The sequence below is a fragment of the Eriocheir sinensis genome, chromosome 36, assembly GCF_024679095.1.
Source record: "Eriocheir sinensis breed Jianghai 21 chromosome 36, ASM2467909v1, whole genome shotgun sequence".
Classification (NCBI taxonomy): Eukaryota; Metazoa; Arthropoda; class Malacostraca; order Decapoda; family Varunidae; genus Eriocheir; species Eriocheir sinensis.
This window is the reverse complement of record NC_066544.1, coordinates 15,373,734-15,396,435: the sequence shown is the minus strand read 5'-3', so window position 1 is coordinate 15,396,435 and position 22,702 is coordinate 15,373,734. Positions and strand designations below refer to the sequence as shown.

Here is a 22,702-nt window from a genome sequence, read left to right as displayed (position 1 = left end):
TCTCGGTTTAAAGATGGTATATTCAGATGTTTTCTCCCCTCAAATCAACTCTTACCAACGTCCAAAAAAGGAGATAATCGGGTTTTAATGAGTGTTTTTTTGGGTTCATGGTACAATTTGGTCTCGGTTTAAAGTTGGTATATTCAGATGTTTTCTCCCCTCAAATCAACTCTTACCAACGTCCAAAAAAGGAGATAGTCGAGTTCTAATGAGGAGTTTTCAGGTTCACAGTATATAAGAAAGGGCAAACCACCACCAGGGTCATAAAACTATCCCTGAAAATGCCCAAAACCCCTATGAAAACCGTGTCAAATATGAGTGTTTGGCCGCTTAAATGTTGAAGAATATAGCCTTTGAGTTATCCCCTCCAGCACATGTTGGGAGCACTTGGTCCTGGGATGCCACGTTATCGTACTCACCACACTGGATTTTCCTATTTGTAACGCATACCGATCATAAAAAACCCTTCTATAATTAACATTTTTAGCAATAACTAGAAATGGGTATCGTTGGTTTTATGGGCGCGACGGTTTTTGGTCTGAAATAGGCGAATATAACAAGCTGAGTACGACAATCTGGCAACGTTGACCTGGGCCGTCCGTCATTCATCCCGAAGCTTGGCCCGGAACACCTGTGAACGCTACCTGTGATTTGTGTGAGGAAGGCTGTGGCTAATGGTTTGAACCCCGCGCGTGCCTGGCATACTCGCTCTAGTCTGCTTCTGACTCTCTTTGGCATCGGGTGAAAGCGTACGAGATGGATAGCAGCGAGTCCTCAGGTAAATAGGTACTCTAGAATCACCATCATCGCTATCACTCATTATTACTCTTAGGGCAGTACAAAGGCCTTTCCCAACGTTTTCCGCCGGTGATGTTAGTGGACTCCATCCCACGTCTGCAAAAAAGTTACAGTTTCATCGGGGGCTTCGTGGTGCAGTGGTTAGCACACTCGGCTTACAACCCAGAGAGCCCGGGTTTGATTCCCGGGCGGAGTGGAAAAATTTAGGCGGCTTTTCCGATACCCAACGCCCCTGTCCACCCAGCAGTGAATGGGTACCAGGTATTAATCGGGGGTTGTGTCCCGTCTCCTGGGGTCTGTTCCCTTCTCCTATAATTCCTTTCCCTTCTGTCTCTCTCCGGCATATGACCACAGATGTTGCGCCGACTAAACGAAACTTTCCAACTACAGTTTCATCACTTGATTCACCGTCGGCTTTTACCCATATAATTCCTGGGTTGTCACTCCGCTGGTTTCGTTGTCCGCCTGTGATCAATTCTACAAGTGATGCGTCCAACCAAAGCCCATTTCTTACCTAAATCGTCCTTAATATACTATCCTCATTGCTTTAGAGGAGGGTATCAGGACACCTCTCCTCCCGAAATTGACCTCTCTTTCGGCTACCTCTTTGGATTCTTTTTACGAGCAGCGAGTAGCGGGCTTTTTTTATTTTTTATTATTGTTTCCTTTTTTGGTGCCCTTGAGCTGTCTCCTTTGTTGTATAAAAAAAAAAAAATTCTAGCATACTAATCTTCCCTTAACCTTCTTATCCTCAATCGCCATTAGAATATCCTCATTGCTCTATACCAGTCTTCAAACTCTTTAGTATTACCTCGATAACCCACTTGCAAACCTAACAATAGAAAAGCTGTTTGCCTCGTCATCTGGTAGCCTCTGCTCGAAACTGTTGGATAGCCTAGCACGCATCACAGAGACACGGCGGTTGGGAAATGAGATGTGTGGCGGTGAAAGAGTGAGTGCCTATGATCGCGAGAGGCTATTTTTTTTTATATAGTAGCCTACAATACGTGGTCATCGTTTTGTAATTTGAGGACGGTGACCACTCAGCACTTCGGGGGTTAATAAGCAGGACAAGCGATGAACAGTACAGTGTGGCAGTCTCAGTGATGTGCAGGATTAATGTTACCGAGAGGAATATTATGTGTGTGTCGTATGTGTTTGATGAGCTTAGGGTCAAATAGTTAGTCAGTCCCCCCCCCCCCCTCCTCTCTGTTTCAGCTGGTCGTGATCACTGAATATCTCACGGTCGAGTTTATGAACTTGTCTAAATGTAAGTATGTATGCTTGTATTGATGACCTCTAATGGCAGGGCTGAGCATGTGTTTCAGCTCTCTCATCGTGAAATAGATCCCTCGTTGGATGATCGCGGAAGTGCGCGGAGGTCAGCCAGGGGCACGGTCACTTAATTATTAAACTTATCGACCTTGCCTTGCTCTAAATTAACTCAATTAACGCACGCACAGACAAAGAACTCTCGCACGCGTTTCTGAAGGGACACTTTTAACCCGCCATTGGAGTGAGGGAGTGAGATCAGACCCTAGCCAAAACCAGCATATGTAAAATCCTTCGTTCGCTCGGGGCTGCAGCATCCGCGCGGCGTGCCACAGAGGGGGCCGCCGAGGTGCCTGCCGTCCCGTCCCGTCGCCAGTCTTATTGATCAGCGAGGGACGGGGGTGACGCCGCTCCTCCTGCTCCCCGTGATTCGAGTGGCGGCGGTGTTGCTCTCCCAGGCTCACACAGACACTCTCGGATGCCTCCCCGCCCTGGCCCTCTCCCTCCAGCTTCCTGTTCCCTATCTACGCGGCCCTCACACCACTAGAACCTTCCGACCTTCCTGCTGGTGGAGATAAGCTGATAGTGGATACGTGGACCAGACTAAAGGGCCATATCACCAGGCAGAGATAGAGATGCTCCCAGTGGCGTGAGAGAGAGGAGGCGGGAAAGGCGTGCGTCGTGTGCTCCAGTGAAGGGTGTGAGGATAAACCGATAGTGGATGCGTGGGGTAGATTAACAAGGGCCATCATATCATTGGACGTTCAGAGAGATGCTCCCAGTGGCGTGAGGAAGACGAGGCGGGAAAGGTGGTCTCGTCCTCGTGTGTTCCAGCGAAGAGCGTGAAAAGAAAGGTTCGTTGGTGCCTCTCGTGTGAAGGAGAATGGAGATGGATTGTCTCTTGAGGAATGTGTTATAGTGTTGAGTTTGTGTGTTGATTTTGATATGCCATGAAGACGTTGAGCTTGTTACTTTTGATTTGTGTGCAAGTGAAAAAAAAGGAACTCGGGGGTAGACTAGAGGAGATCGAGATAATTGAGTGACCTATGGAAATGTCAATGTGTTGTAGTTGATATGTTACAAAGACTAAGAGCTTTTTACTTTTGATATGTGTGCAAGTAAAAAAAAAAAAAATAATAAGGGATTGAGGAGATCGAGAAAATGAACTTAGGGAAAGGTTAACGTGTTGAATCTGAAATGCCAGTAATAGCCTACCACAAAGACTAAGAGCTTTTTACGTTTAAGATGTGTGCAAGTAAAAAAAACAAAAAAACTAAGGGATTGAGGAGATCGAGAAAAGGAACTAGGGAAAGGTTAACGTGTTGAGTCTGAAATGCCAGTAATAGCCTACCACAAAGACGAAGAGCTGTTTACTTTGTGGATATGGGAAGAAAAAGAAGCTCAAGGGTAGAGGAGAGAGAGAAAATTGAGTGTCCTAGGGAAAAGTTAACGTGACAATTATAAGAGTCTAAATAATCGTTTTGGAGTGTGTGTTGCCCTGACGAAGACTTGGAGCTTATGGTGGGGAAACTGAGGCGTCTAAAAATCAAAAGGAGGCTACAGGGAAAAGAAACGAACCCAGAAATCCCTAAAACTGACAATCATAATAGTTTGAAGATCCGTTTTAGTGTGTGTTACCCTGACGAAGACTTGGAGCTTATAGTGAGGAAAATGAGGCAGTCAGAGGTAAAAAAAGGCGACAGGGAAGAGAAACAAACCCAGAAATCACTTAAACTGACAATCATCGGAGTCTAAACAGTTCCTTTGTGAGTGTGTACTGCAACGAAGCCAAGAAGGAGTGGAGATTGTATATGATAACAGAGGAAGCGCGCGTAGATAAAATAAGGCGACAAAGAAAGAAAACATTGCTACAAAACCCCAAAACTAACAAGGAGTAGAATTTAGATCCGTTTTCGATTGTGCGTGTTGTCCTAACGAAGGCATGAAGGAGTGGAGTTTATATATGAGAACAGAGGAAGCGCGCGAAGTTAAAATGAGACGACAAGGAAAGAAAACATCGCTACACAGCCCTAAAACTAACCAGGATAAGAATTTTGATCCGTTTTTGAGTGTGTGTGTGTTGTTCTAACGAAGGCATGAAGGCGTGGAGTTTTTTTTTTTTTTTTGACAGCAAAGGAGACAGTTCAAGGACGTAAGAAAAAAAAGAAAACAATATTAGAAAAAAAAGCCCGCTACTTAATTGTATATGAGAACAGAGGAAGCGCGCGAAGTTAAAATGAGGCGACAAAGAAAGAAAGCATCGCTACACATCCCCTAAAAACTGACAAGTGTTCAACCTTCCAGAGTCGAGGTGGGTGTGTGGCATCCTGAAGAGGGCGATGGTGCTGATGAGGGTGAAGGGGCGGAGGCTGACGGCGGGGGTGCTGCTGCTGGTGGCGTCCCTGGGCGTGTATCATCTCGTCTCCATCTCCCTGGCCGAGACGAGCGACAGGGTGATCCTAAGGTGAGGCCCGCGACGTATGTGAAGTAGTAGGTGTTAGTGGTTAGTGTAAGTAGTGTTTGTAAGTAGTAGTGTGTTAGTAGTTAGTGTTACCTGTCTGTGTCACTCCTCTGTATTACGCTATCTCGATCTGTTAGTTTTTTTTTTTTAACAGCAGAGGAGACAGTGCAAGGGCGTAAAAAAAACAAAAACAATAATGAAAAAAAAGCCCGCTACTTACTGTTCCTAAATAGAGTACAGTGGCCAAAAAAGAGAAATCAATTTCGGGAGGAGAGGCGTCCTGATACCCTCTTCTTGAAAGAGTTCAAGTCGTCGGCAGGAGGAAATACAGATGAGGGAAGATCGTTCTAGAGTTTACCAGCGTGAGGGATGAAACAGTGAAGATGCTGGTTAACTCTTGCATAAGGGGTTTGGACAGTATAGGGAAAGCTTGATCAGAAAATCGTGTGAGGCGAGGACGCAGGAGGAGGGGGAGGCATCCAGTTAGCAAGTTCAGAAGAGCAGTCAGCGTGAAAATATCGACAGAAGATAGAGAGGCAACATCGCGACGGAATTTAAGAGGTAGAAGACTATCAGTAGGAGGAGGAGAGCTGATGAGACGAAGAACCTTAGACCACTCTGTCCAGAAGAGCAATGTGAGTGGAGCCCCCCCCATACGTGAGGTGCATACTCCATACGAGGGCGGACAAGGCCCCTGTATATGGATAGCAACTGTGCGGGGGAGAACTGGCGGAGACGATACAGAACGCCCAACCTCGAGGAAGCTGATTTAGTGAGAGAGGAGATGTGGTTTCCAGTTCAGATTTTGAGTTAAGGATAGACCGAGGATATTTAATGTTGAAGAGGGTGACAGCTGAGTGTTGTCGAAGAATAGGGGATAGGTGTTTGGAAGATTGTGTCGAGTTGATAGGTGGAGAAATTGAGTTATTGAGGCATTGAAGGACACAAGGTTCCTTCTACCCCAATCGGAAATGTTAGCAAGGTCTGAGGTTAAGCGTTCTGCAGCCTCCTGTCTGGAGTCATGTATTACCTGTTGTGATGGTCTTCTATTGAAAGAAGTTGAATAATGCAGAGTAGAATCGTCGGCGTATGAGCGGACAGGACAGTTTGTTATGGAAACAAGGCCATTGATTAAATTATTAGTTTTCCTGTATAATTAATGGTCACTAACGGCACACACATTAATAAAACATAGCACCTTCACACTCGCTTGACTTGGAAACCAGATGTAAGCAAGCACAGGGAGGCGGTGGCTGAACAGATAGCGAAACGGCCCCGCGTTCAGGAGGACGCGAGTTCAATCCCCGACCGGTGCCACCAAGCTGGGATTTTTCAGCCGCCGCCGAGTGGCTTAAAACTACCCACATGCTGTCCAGAAGACCACCTATCAACCCGGACTCTAGATTCTAGAATTAAAGATGATCTCCGGGAGGGCAGCATGAGCCAATGCAAGATGGCGCCACTATAAACACTCACCTGCGCCAGAACGGGCTGGGCCGACCATCAGGCCCCACCGGGAAGAAGCCTTGGACCGACCATCAGGATACACCGGGAAGAAGCCTGCCGGCGCAATAGGCCAAGACGTAAAAAAAAAAGAAAAAAGGCCTTCGTCAAGCCAACGCCAACGAAGTCACCATGGCATCCCTAGAAAAATCAATTTCATGGCCATAAGAGGCTATATATAGCCTCTTGGAGGGCCTCAGCAATATTGGCGCAGTCCTCCTCGCTTCCCATATCCATAGTTGTCGTGCTTTGTGTACATCTGGGCTTCTCGGAAGAGCGCAGTCGGCTGGACTGGGCAGGCTTCTGCGTGACCACTTGCGTTGTAAACCAGGCTTACTTCCAGGCTGGCTTCCAGCCCAGGCAAAATCGTCCAGCCCAGGGGTAACAGTGACTTGTGTAACCGTAGCTTTACGGAACCCTTACTGGCGATCAGATAGAAGTTTAGAAGTGGAAAGGTGCTTTTGAATCTTCCGGTTAAGGATTGATTCAAAAGCTTTAGATAGACAGGAAAGTAAAGCTTTAGGGCGGTAGTTTGAGGGGTTGGAACGGTCACCCTTCTTAGGCACAGGCTGTATGAAGTGTCTGTTGCTGTCTCCGTTACGCCGTTTCTGTTAGCTATCTGTGTCCCTTTGTCTGTGTTAAGCTGCTTCGATCTCTGTTTAAGCGTCTGTTGCTGTCACTGTCACGCCGTCTCTGTCAGCTATGTCTGTTATTCCTCTGTGTTACGCTACCTCGATCTGTTTAAGCGCCTGTTGCTGTCTCCGTTACGCCGTTTCTGCTAGCTATCTGTGTCCCTTTGTCTGTGTTAGGCTACATCGATCTCTGTTTAAGCGCCTGTTGCTGCCTCCGTTACGCCGTTTCTGTGCTGTAGCCATGTCTGTTATTCCTCTGTGTTACGCTATCTCGATCTCTGTGTGTGTCTGTTGCTGTCTCTCTGTTGGCTATTTCTGTCCCTCGTCTGTGTTAAGCTGCCTCGACCTCTCTGTTGAAGTGTCTGTTGCCTGGTTGAGTCACGCCACCGTCTCTCTCTTACCTCTCTGTGCAATTAAAGGGGAGTCACGCAACCTAGCTACTCTCTCTCTCTCTTATGTGTTTGAGTCACGCCGCTTCTGTCTGTGTTATTTGTTACATGATCTTGTTGTTGTTGTTGTAGTAGTAGTTGTTGTTGTTGTTGTTGTTGTTGTTATTGTTGTTCTTCTTGTTCTTGTTCTTCTTCTTGTTCTTCTTTTTCTTCTTCTTCCTCTGTTAATTTTTTTTGCATTTATACGGCGCGGAAAAGGAGGAGGAGGAAAAAGAAAAGTAGTAGTAGTAGTGGTAGTAGTAGTAGTAGTAGTAGTAGTAGGAGGAGGAGGAGGAGGAGGAGGAGGAGGAGGAGGATTACGGTACACACACACACAAAACATCTTTATCAGTAACCCACGATAAGGGCAACGCGAGGAGGCATTTTTCCGGTGTAGTGTTGATAGTGATGTAGCAGGTGGGAAGACTGTTTACACTGCCATGACACGTCTGCGTCCTGTTTGGCGGAGAGGAAGAAAAACACATTACAGATCCGTGAGCTTAGAATCAACTTGAGGTCGCAGGGACAACAATACTCGATAGAAATGTTCCTAGTGTTGCTTTTTATCGATGTAAAGGGAAGTAAGTACATGAGTATGACCCACCAATGTCTTAACGGGATAGAGCAACTCACATTCTCTCTCTCTCTCTCTCTCTCTCTCTCTCTCTCTCTCTCTCTCTCTCTCTCTCTCTCTCTCTCTCTCTCCACACACACACACAGCTTACGAATGTCCAAACTACTACATCAGGACAGGATTCAACCCTCTATAGGAGCTTTCTGCCGCGCTAGAGCGTCACCATCATCAGCTGTTTTAAGTCCACTGTAGTACAAAACCCTTTCCTAACGTTTCCCTGTTCTCTGTCTGATGCTAACGTGCTCCATCCTGCTCCGACAAGGGTTCTTAGTGGTTCGTCCCTCCACCTGCTGGGGCTGTATGCTTAAAACTCTCCCTTATAGTGTGTCTTAAAGGGACCCTCTTGAATGACCATCTTGCTCTTATTTCTCGTGTTCTTCACATCAATTTTAATCACCAACGTTCCAAATACAGCGTCAGGAGTCAGGCCATATGCTGAAAACTTTCCCTTATACTGTGTCTTAATGGGACCCTCTGGAATGACCATCCTGCTCTTATTTCTCGCGTTCTTCACATCGGTTTCAATTATTTACATGAGGAATCAGAGGCGGTATGCTCAGACCTCTTCATTATTGTATGTATTAAAGGGACCCTCTGCGATGGCCCTTGCTCTTATATCTCGCGGGACACTGGCCACCGCGGGACGCTTAGGTGGTGCATAGGTGGCGAGGTAGGCGGGCGAGTCTTTTAAGCGTTAGACGTGATTGTGGGGGCAGCGTTCCACCTTAAAAGACTATATGTGGGTTAGGCGATACGTGGAGTCGCTATCCATGCATGCGACCCCTTCACCTTCCTCCTCGGCCAGTCTGATATCATTGAGCTCCTTCCTTTCCCTCTCTTTTTCCCTTCCATCTTTCCTTTTTCCTTTCTTTATCTTGGTTCATTCTCTTTCCCTCTCTCTGGCTATCGGTTTGGGGTGGGCAAGGTGGGGTGAATGGTTACATATATTTCTTGTTCTTAAATGTATCTATGTCCTTACGCCCCCCTTGCCATATTCTTACGCTCCCTTGCCATATCCTTACGCCCCCTTGCCATATTCTTACGCTCCCTTGCCATATCCTTACGCCCCCTTGCCATGTCCTTACGCCCCCTTGCCATGTCCTTACGCCCCCTTGCCATGTCCTCACGCCCCCTTGCCATGTCCTTACGCCCTCTTGCCATTTCCTTACGCCCCCTTGCCATGTCCTTACGCCCCCTTGCCATGTCCTTTCGCCCCCTTGCCATGTCCTTACGCCCCCTTGCCATGTCCTTACGCCCTCTTGCCATGTCCTTACGCCCCCTTGCCATGTCCTTACGCCCTTTGCCATTTTTTTACGCTCCCTTGTCATATCTTACGCCCCTTTCGAACTAGACTCATGCATGTTACTGTGTCCTTTCGTTTTTCGTGTTATTCTACTTCTCTTTTTTTTTTTTACTTATTTTATTTAACAAGCTTTAGAGAATGTAATGCCTTTTGTGTGTGTGTGTGTGTGTGTGTGTGTGTGTGTGTGTGTGTGTGATTGTAGGATTTGAGTCAGGCTTGTATCGCCATGGCTCGGTTCCACATCCTGTTCATTCAACTTACCATTCGCGCGTGTGTGTGTGTGTGTGTGTGTGTGTGTGTGTGTGTGTGTGTGTGTGTGTGTGTGTTTCCTTTTTTTCATACGCATCAAGTTGAATATAATCTCCGTCTTGAAATTATAATCCGTTTTATTGTTATACTCCTTCACGGTTCATCGTCACTTCGCACGCATGACTTGAAGAAGAAAAAAAACTTAACCCGTGTAAGACAGAGTATAAACGGAAAAGAAAACAGTAAGATAAAGTAGCCGTGCATGTGAATATCATTGTGTCTATAGCAAATGCACGTAACAGCACTCTTATATGCATGTAAGTAAACACAGGTAGATAAGTGTACGTTCTATCAATGTATCGCCTACTTGCTTACCTGTACAACCTGCCTGATCAACTGTACACCCTACCTGCTGACCTGACCTACCTGCCTGGTGACCTGTACGAACTGCCTGATGCCCTGTACAAACTGCCTGCTGACCTGACCTACCTGCCTGATGACCTGTACAACCTGCCTGATGACCTGTACAACCTGCCTGCTGACCTGACCTACCTGCCTGATACCTGTACACCTGAACTACCACCTGCCTGCTGACCCCCGTGTACCTGCTGACGCGTTCATCTGCTGGTCCTAGATGGAATATGGAACGGAACATCTTAAAATCAGCTTCCATCAAGAGGTAGTCAAGGGGAAGGGGGAGGGGGGAAGGGTGTGGGTGGGGAGATGTGGGGAGGGGGTGTGGGTAGCGCAATGGGTGTGGTGTGAGGGCGTGGGTGAGTGTGGCTAAGGGCTTGAATGAGTGAGGGTGGGAAGGGGAGTGGATTGTGGGTAGAGCCATGAGTGTGGGTGGGAGGGTGTAAATATGGAGGAGTTGTGAAGGAATGATGGAAGTAGAGAAGAAAGAAATGAAGGAGTGAATGAATGAAGGAAGGAGGGAAAGGAAGGAAGGAATGGATAAGGGAAGGAGGGAAGGAAAGAACGACAGAGGAAGGGAAGGAAGGAGTGAATGAATGAAGGAAGGAAGGGGAAGGAAGGAAGGAAGGAAGGAAGAAATAAGGGAAGGAGGGAAAAAAGAATGACAGAGAAAGGGAAAGAAGGGAAAGGTACAAAATTAAATCTTCCTTCTTTCCTACCATATCTATACCATTTTCCTACCATATCCTACCATTCCCTACCATATCCAAACCATTTCCCTACCATATCCTACCACTCCCTACCATATCCAAACCACATCCTACCACATCTTACCATTTCCATACCATATCCATATCTATTTCCCCTACCATGTCCACTTCCCCTACCATTTCCCTACCGTATCCATACCATTTCCCTACCATAGCTATACCATATCACTCCCACGCATTCTAACCCTTCCTCTGTCTCTCCCACCCAGCCCGACGCACCTCGCCTGCCAGCACCCCGACCTTGAAGTGACCAACCCGGAGATCTTTAAGTTCTTCCACCAGATGGACCCTTTGGTGTGCGGGGAGGAGCCGGAGTGGGTGGCGGTTAGGGGCTCGGTGGCCGCCATCACTGAGGACGCGAAGGCCAAGCACGGGGACATAGAGTGCGCCTTCACGGGTGGGTAGTGGTGATGGTGTTGTTGTTGTGTTGTTGTTGTTGGTGGTGGTGGTGGTGTTGTTAATGGTGGTGGTAGTGGTGTTGATGGTGTTGGTGGGTTTTTTTCTTTCTTTTTCTTTGTTTCTTTTTTTCTTTTTCTTTTTTCTTCTTTCTTTCTTTCTTTTGTTTTTCTTGTTGTTGTTGTCGGTGAAATTGGTTTTGTTTCTACTACTACTACTACTACCACTACTACTACTACTACTACTACTACTACTACTACTACTATTAACTCTAAGAAACAAACAAATTGACTAACTAACAAAATAAATAAATAAATGAGGAAAGAAAGAAAGAAAGAAAGAAAGAAAGAAATGAAAACACTCCATCTATGACTAAATATCTAACTAACTAACCACCTAACGATCTCCCCTCACCTGGTCGTACACGTGGTCGTTCCAGAGGTGCTGAGGGACGGGGACGACCACGTAAAGCGCGGGTTCACCACCACCACGCACGATACCTTCACCTTCACCAACACCGACTTCTACAGCGTCTCCTGCACCGCCCAGGATGGCAAGACGTGAGTGAGATGGACCCCTCTTCTTTTTTTGCTTTCCCTCCTTTTTCATCTTTTTTCTTTTTTCTCCTTCTTTATCTTTACCGTTTCTGTATTCGTCTGTTCTGTGTCATCTTCTTTTATCCTTTTCTTGCTTTCCTTCCCTCCTTCCTTTTTTCTTTCCTTCTTTCCTTCCCTTCTTCATCGTTCTTCCTTTCTCCTTCTTTATCTTTGCCGTTTTTGTATTTGTCTGTTCTGTGTCCTCCTCTTTTCTCCTCTTCTTGTTTCCTTTCCTGCTCCTTCCTTCCCTCCTTCATCCTTCTTCCTTTCTCCTATATTTTTTCCGTTTTTGTATTTGTCTGTTCTGTGTCCTCCTCTCTCCTCTTTCCTCTTCTTGCTTTCCTTTCCCGCTCCTTCCTTCTTTCTTTCCTTCTTTCCTTTCCTCCTTTTTCATCGTTCTTCCTTTCTTCTTTTCATTACTGTTTCTGTATTCCTTTCCCCTTCTGTCCTCCTCTTTCCTTCTCTTGTTTTCCTACCCTTTCCCTTCTTCTTTCTTCCTCCTTCCTTCCTTCCATTCTTCTCTTCTACCTTCACCGTCTCCTCTGATCCTACTGTCCTCTTCCTCTTTACTCCTTCTTTTCTTTCCCCTTCCCTTCTTATTTATCCCATTTCTTCACCTTCTTCCTGTAGACCTTCTCACCCTCCTCTTTTCTCTTCTAGTTTTCCTTTCATTTCACTTCCTTCTTCTCTACCTTCATCATCTCTTCTAGTCCTCTTTTGTTCTCCTCTTTCCTCCTTCTCTAGTTTTCCCTTCCTTCTTCCTTCCTTCCTTTCTTCATTATTTGCTTTCTTAACTTCCTTCTTTGTTTTTGTATCTCCATTTCCTCTCCTTTTTATTTTCATCACATCAGACTCAAGGGCTTATGTGACGAAAATGCGCTCTGAGGCCACGCGTATAGCTATAGGTGTATGCTCCCTTTATAGATAGACAAGCTTAGGTTAAATTCTCACCTATGGACCTCAGGCAGTCTTATGCAGGTGTCACTTTTTCTAGTCGGTTTAGCTTTCCTACGAACTCCACATCTGTATTTACCTCCGTCACCATGCCTGCACAGCCCCTCATTAGCCAGGTGATCAGCTACCTGCATGTCCGGAGAGTGTGTGTTGGTGTGAGACCTGACGTATAATTAGTGGAAATTTACATCGGTCGTTCGTTCGTTCGTTCCTTCCTTCCTTCCCTCCCTCATTCTTCCGTTTTTCTTCCTTCCCTTCTTCCTTCCTTCCTTCCTTCCTTTCTTCCTCTATTTTTCTTCCTCCTTCCTTTCTATCTTTCGACATTTTTCTTTTTCCTTCAATGCTTTCTGCCTTCTTTCCTTCTCTCATTTCTTCCTTCATTCCTTCATTCTTTCTTCCTCCCTTCCTTTCTTTCTTTCGATATTTCTTCTTTCCTTCCCTATTGCTTTCTCTTTTTTTTCCCTCATTTCTTCCTTCCCTTTTTCCCTTCTTCCCTTATTCCTCTATTTTTTCTTTCCTTCCTTCCTTTCTTTCTTTCGATATTTCTTCTTTCCTTCCGTCATTTCTTCCTTCCTTTCTTTTCCCTCTTCCCTCATTATTCCATTTTTTTCCTTCCTTTCTTTCCTCATCTCTTCTTTCCTTCCCTTATTTTCTTCTTCCTTCTCCATTTCTTTCCTTCTGTCCATTTTTCCCTTCCTTTCTTCCTTCAGTGATCCACTCTTTCCACTTCAGTGGTAGTTTAATGACCATGGTGGTAGTCTGACCCTTCTTCTGTACCGTGAACCTAAATAAGCACTCACGACAACCAGACTGATCCTTTTTTTGGCCTTTGGAAATAGATAATGTGGGGGTCGAAAGCGTCTGAGAATATAGGGGTATAGATACTAACCTCACATCCCTGTCTCTTCTATCTCATCAGCTGGGAGAACACGATAGCGGGGATCCGTGAGGCGGCAGAGGAGGTGAAGGACAACACGGGCTGGGACAAACTACCTCAGGACGCGCTTCACCTCAACTACATCATGATCGGCTTTGACTCCCTCTCACGCAACACCTTTATCCGCACGCTACCTCGCTCCTACGACTTCCTGACCAAGACGCTCGGGGCCCACGTTATGCAGGGCTACAACATTGTGGGGGACGGAACGCCTCAACAGCTCATCCCTATACTGACGGGTGAGGAAGAGAGGGAAAGGAGGAGGAGAAGGACGAGGAGGAGGATGATAGGGGAAGTAATACTGCTAGATAGTGAAGGAAAAGGGATGAAAAAAAAGAAAGGAAGGTGAGAGGAGATTGGGAAGAGAAGGAGAGGTAGGGAGAATTTGCGGATATGAAGAAGGAAAGAAGAAAAAGATAATGTACTGAAAGAGGGTGTGGAAAAACAAGGAGAAAAGGGAAGAGAGAGAGAGAGAGAGAGAGAGAGAGAGAGAGAGAGAGAGAGAGAGAGAGAGAGAGAGAGAGAGAGAGAGAGAGAGAGAGAGAGAGAGAGAGAGGAGAGGAGAGGGAGGGAATGTTGGGGGTTGAGAAGGAGATATTGGGGAGGAAAGGGGGAAAGAGGAAGGTAAGAGGAGGGTGGGAGGGGAGAAGAACTGAAGGAGAAGTGGGGAGAGAGAGGATATGGTAGGAGGAAAGTGAAGAGAAAGGAAGATAAAAAAGGAAAAGGAGAATTGGGAGAGAGTGTGAGAGAGAGGAGAGTTATAATGATTCCCTTTACATTAATTAAGGACAGAATTCATCTCATAATATAAAGCTCTTGTGTAGGTACGTAATGTGGTCTGTAGGTCTTTGCTAATCCGTGAAACTCTCCCCTACCCCCCCTTCTATCTATCTATCTATCTCCAGGTAAGACGGAGTTGGAGTTACCTGAGACGCGGCGCAGGATGGGGAACCGCGCCCAGTTTGTCAATGTGTTTCCCTTCGTGTGGGACGACTTCAAAAAGAACGGCTACGTCACCTGTGAGTGCGTGCGTGGGTGTGAGTGTGTGTGTGTGTGGGGGGGGGTGCTGTGTTTATCCTTAGCTTATTATAATGGAGAGGTTAGTGATCCCTAACTATATATCTTATCTCCTTTCCGTCCTCCTTACCTTTTTATTTTTTTATCTACCAACCTTCCTACTCATCTTCCTATTCAACTCCATACCTCCATCATCATCATTTCGTTTAACGTCCGTTTTCACTCTTCCTGGGCGGTTGGACGCTTTGTCTCTCCTCCATTCTACTCTTCTGCCCAATGCTCATCCAATCCCATCAATGCCAAGTCTTCCTGTATACACTTTCTCCACGTTTTCCCAGGTCTACCAACTGGTCTCCTTCCTTTTACCTCTCATTTCTCCAAAACTCCTAGCAATGTAGCCTCCCCTGCTCTCTTCACATGTCCAAACCATAGGAGTCTTTCCCTTCTGAGCACTGTTTCCAGGTCCTCTACTCCATTCAACTCCATACTTCCCTACCAACCTATCTACTTTCCTTCCTTCCTTCTTCCCCTTCTTATCATCCCTCTTATCTACCTACCTTACCACCTCTCTTCAACTACCTCCCTACCTCCATATCTTCTTATCTTCCCTCGTATCTACCTATCAAGAACTACCCACTTATCCTTCTGCCTCCTGTATCTTTTTACCTGACATTTTTTACCTGTTCACCTTCTACCCATTCACTTCCCTCTCCGCCTTCCCATTTCATTTCTACTCGCCCCTCCTACCCACCTTTCTTCCATGTCACTCCCCCTCTTCTTTTCCTAATCTTCCACCCACCTTTCCCCTCTTTCCTACTCCTTTACCCCTTCAATAAGCTACCCTTCTCCCTCCCCTCTCCCTTCCTCTCTCTCCCACTCTCTCCAACTCATTACATTTAAAGTCCTCTTCTTTTCCTCCCTCACCATTTCCCTCTTCCTCCACCCCTCCTTCCTACCCCTCTGTCCCTCCAATCAGCTATCCCTCTCCCTCCTTCTCTCCCTCCCCCTCTCTCCTCTCCACCTTACATACCTATTACTCCCCCCCTTTTCCCTCCCCTCCCCCTTCCTCCCCACCCCCCTAACCAGCCAATCCCCTTTTTACAGTGTTCGCGGAAGACGCCCCACACATCGGCACCTTCCAGTACAGGCTCCGGGGGTTCGATTCCCCGCCCACACACCACTACATGCGGCCCTTCTACGTCAAGACCTACCCCGAGTACAAGAACCACCCCAAACTCTGCCTCAGGAACACGCCAAGACATAAGGTAGAGGGGGAAGGGAGGGGGGAAGGAGAGAGGGGGGGAGAGAAAATGGGATGGGTGGGAGAGGGGGAGATGAAGAGCTTGGAAAAGGCAAAGGAGGGAGGGGGAGCGAGGGAGGGGGGTGAATGGGGGAGGAAGAGAAGGTAGAGAGAGAGGGGGTAGAGAGAAAGAGGGGAGAGAGAAGGGAGGAGAGGGAAAGGGAAAGAGAGGGAAAGAGAAAAAGAGGAGAGAGGGGGGATAGAGAGGGGGAGGGGGAGGGAGAGACAAAGCACAGGTGTATAACTTAATGAACTGCTCAGGTGATGTTATACAAGCTGTATTTTTATCTCCCCTTATCTCTTGTCTATCTCTTATTTATCTCTCTCCTTCCCACCTGCCCTGTTTCCCCCCACGCATATAGAGGTTAGGTCAAGTTAGGTTAGGTAAGTAGGCAGAGAGGGAGAGTGAAACAGGTAGAGAAGGAAAAGTAGAGAAGGACAGGTAGAGAGGGAAAGAAGGGAAGATACAAGGGGGCAGGTAGAGAGGGAGAGGTAAAGAAGGGAAGGTAAAGAGGTAGGTAGCTAGGTAGAGAGGGACAGGTAAAGAAGGGAAGGTAGAAAGGGGCAGGTATAGAGGGAGAGGTAAAGAAAGGAAGGTAAAGAGGGACAAGTAGAGATGTAGGTAGAGAGGGACAGGTAAAGGACAGGTGTATATCTTAATTAACGTCTCAGGTGATGCTCGACTACCTGGACCACTTCATGACGGTATAGAAAGAGCGACCCAAGTATTTTTCTATCTCTTCTTATCAATCCCTCTCCCTTCCTCCCCCCTTCCCCTCATAAGCACAGGTGTATATCTTAATTAACTCCTCAGGTGATGCTGGACTACCTGCACCAGTTCATGACGGTTCACAAGGAGCGGCCCAAATTCGCCTTCGCCTTCCACGCCGAGCTAAGCCACGACGACTTCAACCTCATCTCCCTCGCCGACGACGACCTCCACGCCTTCCTCACGCGGCTCCGGGACGACCACCACCTCAACAACACGGTGCTGGTGGTGATGAGCGACCACGGCCACAGGTAAGAACAGGTGAGGGGAGAGGGAAGGGGATGGTTCGTGGGTAGATAGGTAAGGGGGGGTAGAGGAAAGGTGAATAGGTTAGTGGGAGATAGTGGATGTTTCAGTGGGTAAGTAGGTGAGTAGGTAAGTGGGGTCTAAAGGGAAGGTGGTTAGGTTAGTAGAAGGTAGTTTAAGCGTGGGTAAGTATAGGGAGAGGTTATTCGGGTAGGTAAGTAGGAATAGGTAAGCGTAGGAATAGGTAAGCGTAGGTAGAGGGAAGGAGGATACGTTGGTAGGAGCTAGTGTGTGTTTGGGTAGGTAAGTGAGGGCAGCTTTGAGAAGGTAAGGGAGAGTAGAGTGTATTTAGGTAGATAAAGGGGAGGTTGATGTTTGGGTAGGTAAGCGAGGGTAGCTTTGAGCAGGTAAGGGAGAGTAGAGTGGATTAAGGTAGATGATGTTAAGGCCTCAGGACAAGTGAACACTCGTTCAGAGGTTTGTGACCAGAAGGGCGTTACTTGTGATTAATTATGGAAGGTGGGAGGATTTCCGTGGGAACCACTTTTGAGACAGCATTAAGAAACTGGATGGTGGGGAACCACTTTTGAGACAGCATTAAGAAACTGGATGGTGATAATGTACTATGGGGGGGGATGTGTGTATGGTTCAGTAATCTCAAATCAGCAGCAAAACAGGCTCCAAATGATAACACTCACTGTAAGGTTGTATATAAATATGTATTTGGTTTCCTTTTGCAAAGATTAGCAGATTACTAATAAAAAAAAAAAGAATGACTGACAGGCTGTGGGCCTCTAATCTAGCTAGCTACCGGCACAAGGGAGATTTGGGGAACACACAGAATGCTTAGCTCTAGTTGCTGGAGGCGGAGAAGCAGGAGCTGGCGTGAATGTCGGGCTCGGCAGGGGACGTCCACGATGGACAGACGGGCGCCGCTTGATGTGGAGATTGAGCGGCTCGGGTGGTGTGAAGAGGCGGGCGTCCTTTGATGTAGGGAGCAGCTTGGGCAGTGGTATTTCGGCCCCCAGGGCAGTCGAGGGGCAGGTTACCCCGCCATACAAGTTCACATCCTGTAGTCAGTCTCACACCGCAGGCCGTGGGTGGTTTTTCGGGGGGGGCTGAGTGGAGAGAGGGACACCTCTCGACCAGCCCGCTTCTCTGTGTTTTCTCGCTGCCTTTCTTGGCTTCCTGCTGCTCGTCTCCTGACTAGCCCGCCTCACACAGCAGGCCGTGGGTGGTGTGTAGGTCGGGGGCGGAGTGGAGAGATGGACACCTCCCTGACCAGCCCGCTTCTCTGTGTTTTCTCGCTGCCTTTCCTTGCTGTTGGGGTGTCCGTCTCCTCGCGTCTCTCAAGCTTGCGTCTTGCTGCAGTGGTGCTTGTCTCCTCCCTCACGTCCTCCAAGCTTGTGTCTTGTTGTAGGGGTGCTTGTCTCCTCACTGACCCGTGGGTCTCCTCGCCCTCGCCTTCTCGCCTCTGCTCCTCGCTAAGCTCCTCCCCCTTCTTCACGTGACTCCCTCTCGGCATTACAATCAAACCCTACCTAACTAACTAGTTATTGGTTTCTTGGAGGGGTTCGAGGCTTTGAGATGAGGGATTTCAGTAACTCTCGTTCATATATTCGCTCATTCGCTCGCCGTGTTATCTTCTCATAACCTTTTACGCACTTACATTCCTCAGCCACCCATTCACTCTTTCACTCATTCACGCTCCCACTCGCTCACACTTACTCACTCTGTCACTCACCGACTTACTCACATTCTTGTTCACTCACATTCGGACCGTTACAAAGGGGAGTTAGATGATGTTTTGTTAGGTAAGTGGGAGGTAGATGATGTTTTGTTTGGTAAGTGGAAGGTACGGAAAATATAAAGTTAAAATTCTATCTATCTATCTATTTAATTTCCTACTTACCTATTTTCCCACCTGTGCGCGTCCTCAGGTTCTCCAGCATCAGGAGCACGCAGCAGGGTAAGCAGGAGGAGCGGCTGCCCTTCCTGGCCCTGGCGCTGCCCCCGTCCTTCGCCGAGACCTTCCCCTCCGCCGCCGACAACGTGAGGTGGGTGGCTGTGCGCTCTCTGTCCCTGTCTCTCTGTGTCTCTCTTTAAATCTCCTTCTCATATATTGTATTATGATACGATTCTCTTTTTATATATTTTTATTTTTTATTTTTGTTATCTTCTTGTCTTGCTTTTCTTATTTTTTGCTTGAGTCTTTTTTTCTTTTCATCAACTTATTGCCTTCATTCTCCTCTTCCTCCTCCTCCTCCTCCTCCTCCTCCTTCTCCCATTCTCTTCTTATCCCCCTTCCTTTACTCCTCCCCTCCCCTCTCCTCTTCCTCCCGTCTTCTTTCCTTCCCACTTTCTTCTACTACTCCTTCACGTAATTTTCTCCTCTCATCTCCTTCCCCTTCGCAGGATGAACATTCACCGCCTCACCACGCCCTTCGACGTGTACCCGACGATGCAGGACGTGCTACACTTCCCCGGGGCGCGGCTCGGCCAGGTCACCTCCAGGGGCATCTCTCTCTTCAGCCAGGTGAGTGCCGGGGGAGGCGGTGGCGTAGGTGGTAGCGTAATGCTCATTCACTGGGCGCGTGGACGACGACGGTTCGAATCCCCCCGCTACTACCACTCAGTTTTTTCAGTCACCGAGTGCTTAAAAACTACCCACATGCTGTCCTGACCACCCATCAACCCGGACTCTAGTAGAAGCCGTCCAAGAACGAGAGAACAGGTTCGTTCCGGAGGCCAGCAATGCAGCGATAGCCTCACTATAAACACTCGCCTGCGGCTGGGTGGGCTGGGCCGACCATGGGCCCTGGAAGGGCCCACCCTTGGGATCATCAGGCCGCAGAAGATGGCCTTACCAACAACATACAACGGCAATAAAAAAAGATAAGTAGATTAGGTTAGGTTAGGTTAGGTTAGGTAAATATATAGAGAGGGAGAAGTAGAGAGAGAGAGGTAGAAAGGAACAGGTAGGTTAGGTTAGGTTAGGTTAGGTTAGGTAGATAGAGAGGGAGAAGTAGAAAGGGACAGGTAGGTTAGGTTAGGTTAGGTTAGGTTAGGCTACGTAAATAGATAGAGAGGGAGAAGTAGAGAGGGAGAGGTTGAAATGGACAGGTAGGTTAGGTTAGGTTAGGTTAGGTTAGGTAGATATATAGAGGGGGAGAGGTAGAAAGGGACAAGTAGAAGGAGGGACAGGTAGTTTGGTAGAAAAGTAATTAGTTAAACAGGTACACACCCACACCTCTTCCCATCCTCTCCACATACACCCTCTCCCCTTCTCACATCCCCCATTTAAACCCATCGAGATCCCCTTTCCCATCACACAGCACCTCCCCACCATCCTAACCCCCTCCTAACACCTCCTTCCCTCCTCACCCACACGCTTTCCCCTTCAGGTCCCCGCGGCCAGGACTTGCGCGGACGCCTACGTTGAACCCCACTGGTGTGCGTGCCTGAGCTGGGAGCCGATCAACGTGGAGGAGGACATGGTGAAGCGCGCCGCCCATGCCCTGCTGCACTATATCAACACCTACACGGCTCCGCACCGCTCCCTCTGTCAGCAGCTCTCCCTCGTGCAGATCCTTTGGGCCGGCAAGATGCTCCCCAGTGAAGGTATGGGTATTTGTCCGGACCCAGAAGACGAACAGAGGAATGACCATAACACCACAGTCGTAAACATCTGATATGACAAACACTAACAAGGAGGGTACTCTGTTTGTTCGTCTTCTGGGTCTCGACATACTGTTTGCCCTTCTGTCTGTCTCCCCGTGGCGTCTCTGGTTAGGAGGAGAGGGAAAGAGGGGAAGAGGAAGGAAAGGGAAGAGAAGAAGAGGGAAGGGGAAGTAGGAGGCATGTTAGGAGGAGAGGGAAAGAGGGGAAGAAGAAGTGGAATAGGAGGGACGAATAAAAGAGGAAGAGGAAGGAAAGGGAAGAGAAGAAGAGGGAAGGGGAAGGGAAGAACAAGGAAAGGAATAGAAAGAGGAAGTAGATGGTGAAGGAAGTGCAGGGCGAGGAAATGGGAAAGGTGAAGAGGAAAGAGAAAAAGACAAACAAGGAGAAAGGAGATATTTTGATGTTTGAGCATATATGTGTGTGTGGGTTTGTATATAATGTATGTGAATGTTCCTAGTAACGCCATCTAGTCTCAGGAAATGAAAGGAAAGGAAAGAGAGAAGAGGAAAACGCAGGGACAAAGATGGTAAAATGCGTCTCTGTGTGTGTATGTGTTTGTGTGTGTATGTATGTGTGTGAATGTTCCTTATAACGCCATCTAGTCTCAGGAAATGAAAGGAAAGGAAAGAGAGAAGAGGAAAACGCAGGGACAAAGAAGATGGTAAAATGCGCCTCTGTGTGTGTGTGTGTGTGTGTATGTGTTTGTGTTTGTGTGTGTATGTATGTGTGTGAAATGTGTATGAACGTCCCTCACCCCCTCTCTAGCCCACCCTCCCCTCCTCAGGTCTGTTGCGCTTCAAGAAGAACATGGACGTGGACGGGTTTTTGCCGGACTTAACGGACGGCACGGCGGTGAGCGAGGTGGTGTACCAGGTCACGCTCACCGCCTCGCCGGGCCTGGGACGCTTCGAGGCCTCGCTCACCTACTCCATCAAGCTAGACACTTTCTCCGTCAAGGTAAGCGTTCGTACGTGTGTATGTGTGTGTGTGTGTACCTTTCCCCTGTGTTCTTTTTATCTCAGTAGCCCTCATTCTTTAGCTTTTTTTTCTTGCAGTTTTCCTATGTTCTTATGTTCCTCCCTCCCCTCATCCTTCGTTCTTCCTTCCCCTTCCTCCCTCCCCTCATCCTTCGTTCTTCCTTCCCCTTCCTCCCTCCTCTCATCCCCATTTAACACCTTCCTTCTTCCCCTCCTTCTCACTAACACCCCTCCTCCTTTCTTCCTCCTCTAACTCCCCTTCTCTCCCCCTTCCTCACTAACATCCCTTCCCCGCTAACCCCCTCCCTCTAACACCCCCCTCCCCCCAGATGGATGACGTGAGCCGCACCAACAAGTATCGGGACCAGGCTTACTGTGTTGAGCGGCGCGTGCTGGACCACCTCAGGAAGTTCTGCTACTGCCGCGAGCCCCCCCCGGAGCCGCAGGACACCTAGGACCTGCCGGACGCTGAGGGACGCCTCCGCAGGGCCCCTCAGTCCCAGGATGACGCAGTGGTTCTCCGTCACCGCCGCCGCCGCCGCCACCGTCGAAGAGAGGAGGAGTCGGAGTCTCACCCACTGCATGACCTTGGCCTCTGAAGGGAAGGGGAAAGGGGAAGGAAGTGTAGAGGAATAGGGAAGGGAAGGAAGGGACCGAAGGGAAGGAAGGAAGGGAAGGAAGGGGAAAGGGATGGGAAGGAAGGGGAGAATAGAGGAAGGGGATGTAGGTAGGGGAGGAAGGAAATGAAAGGAGGGGAAGGGGATGTAGGTTAAGGGATAAGAGAGAAAGGGAAGGGGTTAGAGTGTAAAGGGGAAGAAGGGTGAAGGGGTAAGAGGAAGGAAGGAAGTGAAGGGAATGGGTTAGACAGGAAAGGGGAAGAGGGATGAAGGGGAAAGGATGAACAAGAGGAAAGGAAGGGGTTAGAAATGGGAGGTAAAAGAGAAAGAGAACAGAAGAAGAAGGAGAATGGGGGAGAGGGAAGGGGAAGTAGAAGGCATAGAAAGGGAAGAAGGAGGGAAGAATAAGGAAGAGGAAACATAAGGAGAAGGGAATAAGAAGAGAAAGAAGAAAGAGGAAGTAGATGGTGAAGGAAGGGGAGAAGGAAGGAAAGAGAAGAAAGAGGGAAGAGGCAAGGAAAGAAGGAAGAAGATAGTTAAACGTGTATATGTGTGTGTAGATAGGTGGAGGGGGATAGAGGAGGGAAGGAAGGAGGAGTAGACAGGAAAGGATGGGGGAGGGAGGTAGGAGGGAAGAGGAGATAGGAAAGGAGGGGGGAGGGGGGAGGAGGGGAGAGGGACATACGTTCTTACTCAGAGATATTATATTTTCTACACACAAAAAAACAATAAAAAAAAGCAGGAAATG

The 22,702-nt window shown here is 48.0% G+C and overlaps 1 protein-coding gene and 1 long non-coding RNA gene across 4 annotated transcripts; one reads left to right on the top strand and one right to left on the bottom strand.

Moving 5' to 3' along the window:
- Positions 1 to 613: 613 nt before the first annotated feature.
- LOC127007903 (uncharacterized) lies at positions 614 to 22,565 on the top strand. Of its 3 annotated transcripts, none has more exons than XM_050879373.1 (14): positions 614 to 778; positions 4,375 to 4,534; positions 9,915 to 9,959; positions 10,674 to 10,861; positions 11,300 to 11,420; positions 13,330 to 13,586; positions 14,253 to 14,366; positions 15,469 to 15,629; positions 16,479 to 16,684; positions 18,620 to 18,736; positions 19,095 to 19,215; positions 20,084 to 20,300; positions 21,145 to 21,317; positions 21,667 to 22,564. In XM_050879373.1, the coding sequence occupies exons 1-14, from the start codon at positions 757 to 759 to the stop codon at positions 21,790 to 21,792; spliced, it is 2,028 nt and encodes a 675-aa protein (XP_050735330.1). In that variant the 5' UTR covers positions 614 to 756; the 3' UTR covers positions 21,793 to 22,564. The 3 variants fall into 3 exon arrangements, with proteins under 3 accessions (XP_050735330.1, XP_050735331.1, XP_050735332.1); XM_050879375.1 differs by lacking the exon at positions 614 to 778 and adding an exon at positions 2,435 to 2,924 and having other exon boundaries at positions 21,667 to 22,563; XM_050879374.1 differs by lacking the exon at positions 9,915 to 9,959 and having other exon boundaries at positions 21,667 to 22,565.
- LOC127007904 (uncharacterized) lies at positions 9,180 to 9,907 on the bottom strand. Its single transcript, XR_007760678.1, has 2 exons — positions 9,761 to 9,907; positions 9,180 to 9,718 (listed from the first exon to the last, which is right to left on the bottom strand). It is a non-coding gene; the product is annotated as an uncharacterized LOC127007904 (long non-coding RNA).
- Positions 22,566 to 22,702: the final 137 nt, after the last annotated feature.

Coding starts and splice junctions, on each gene's coding strand:
- LOC127007903 (XM_050879373.1), top strand. CDS start 757: ATGGATAGCAGCGAGTCCTCAG. Junction 11,421..13,329: donor ACCGCCCAGGATGGCAAGAC/GTGAGTGAGATG, acceptor CTATCTCATCAG/CTGGGAGAACACGATAGCGG. Junction 15,630..16,478: donor GGAACACGCCAAGACATAAG/GTAGAGGGGGAA, acceptor TTAACTCCTCAG/GTGATGCTGGACTACCTGCA.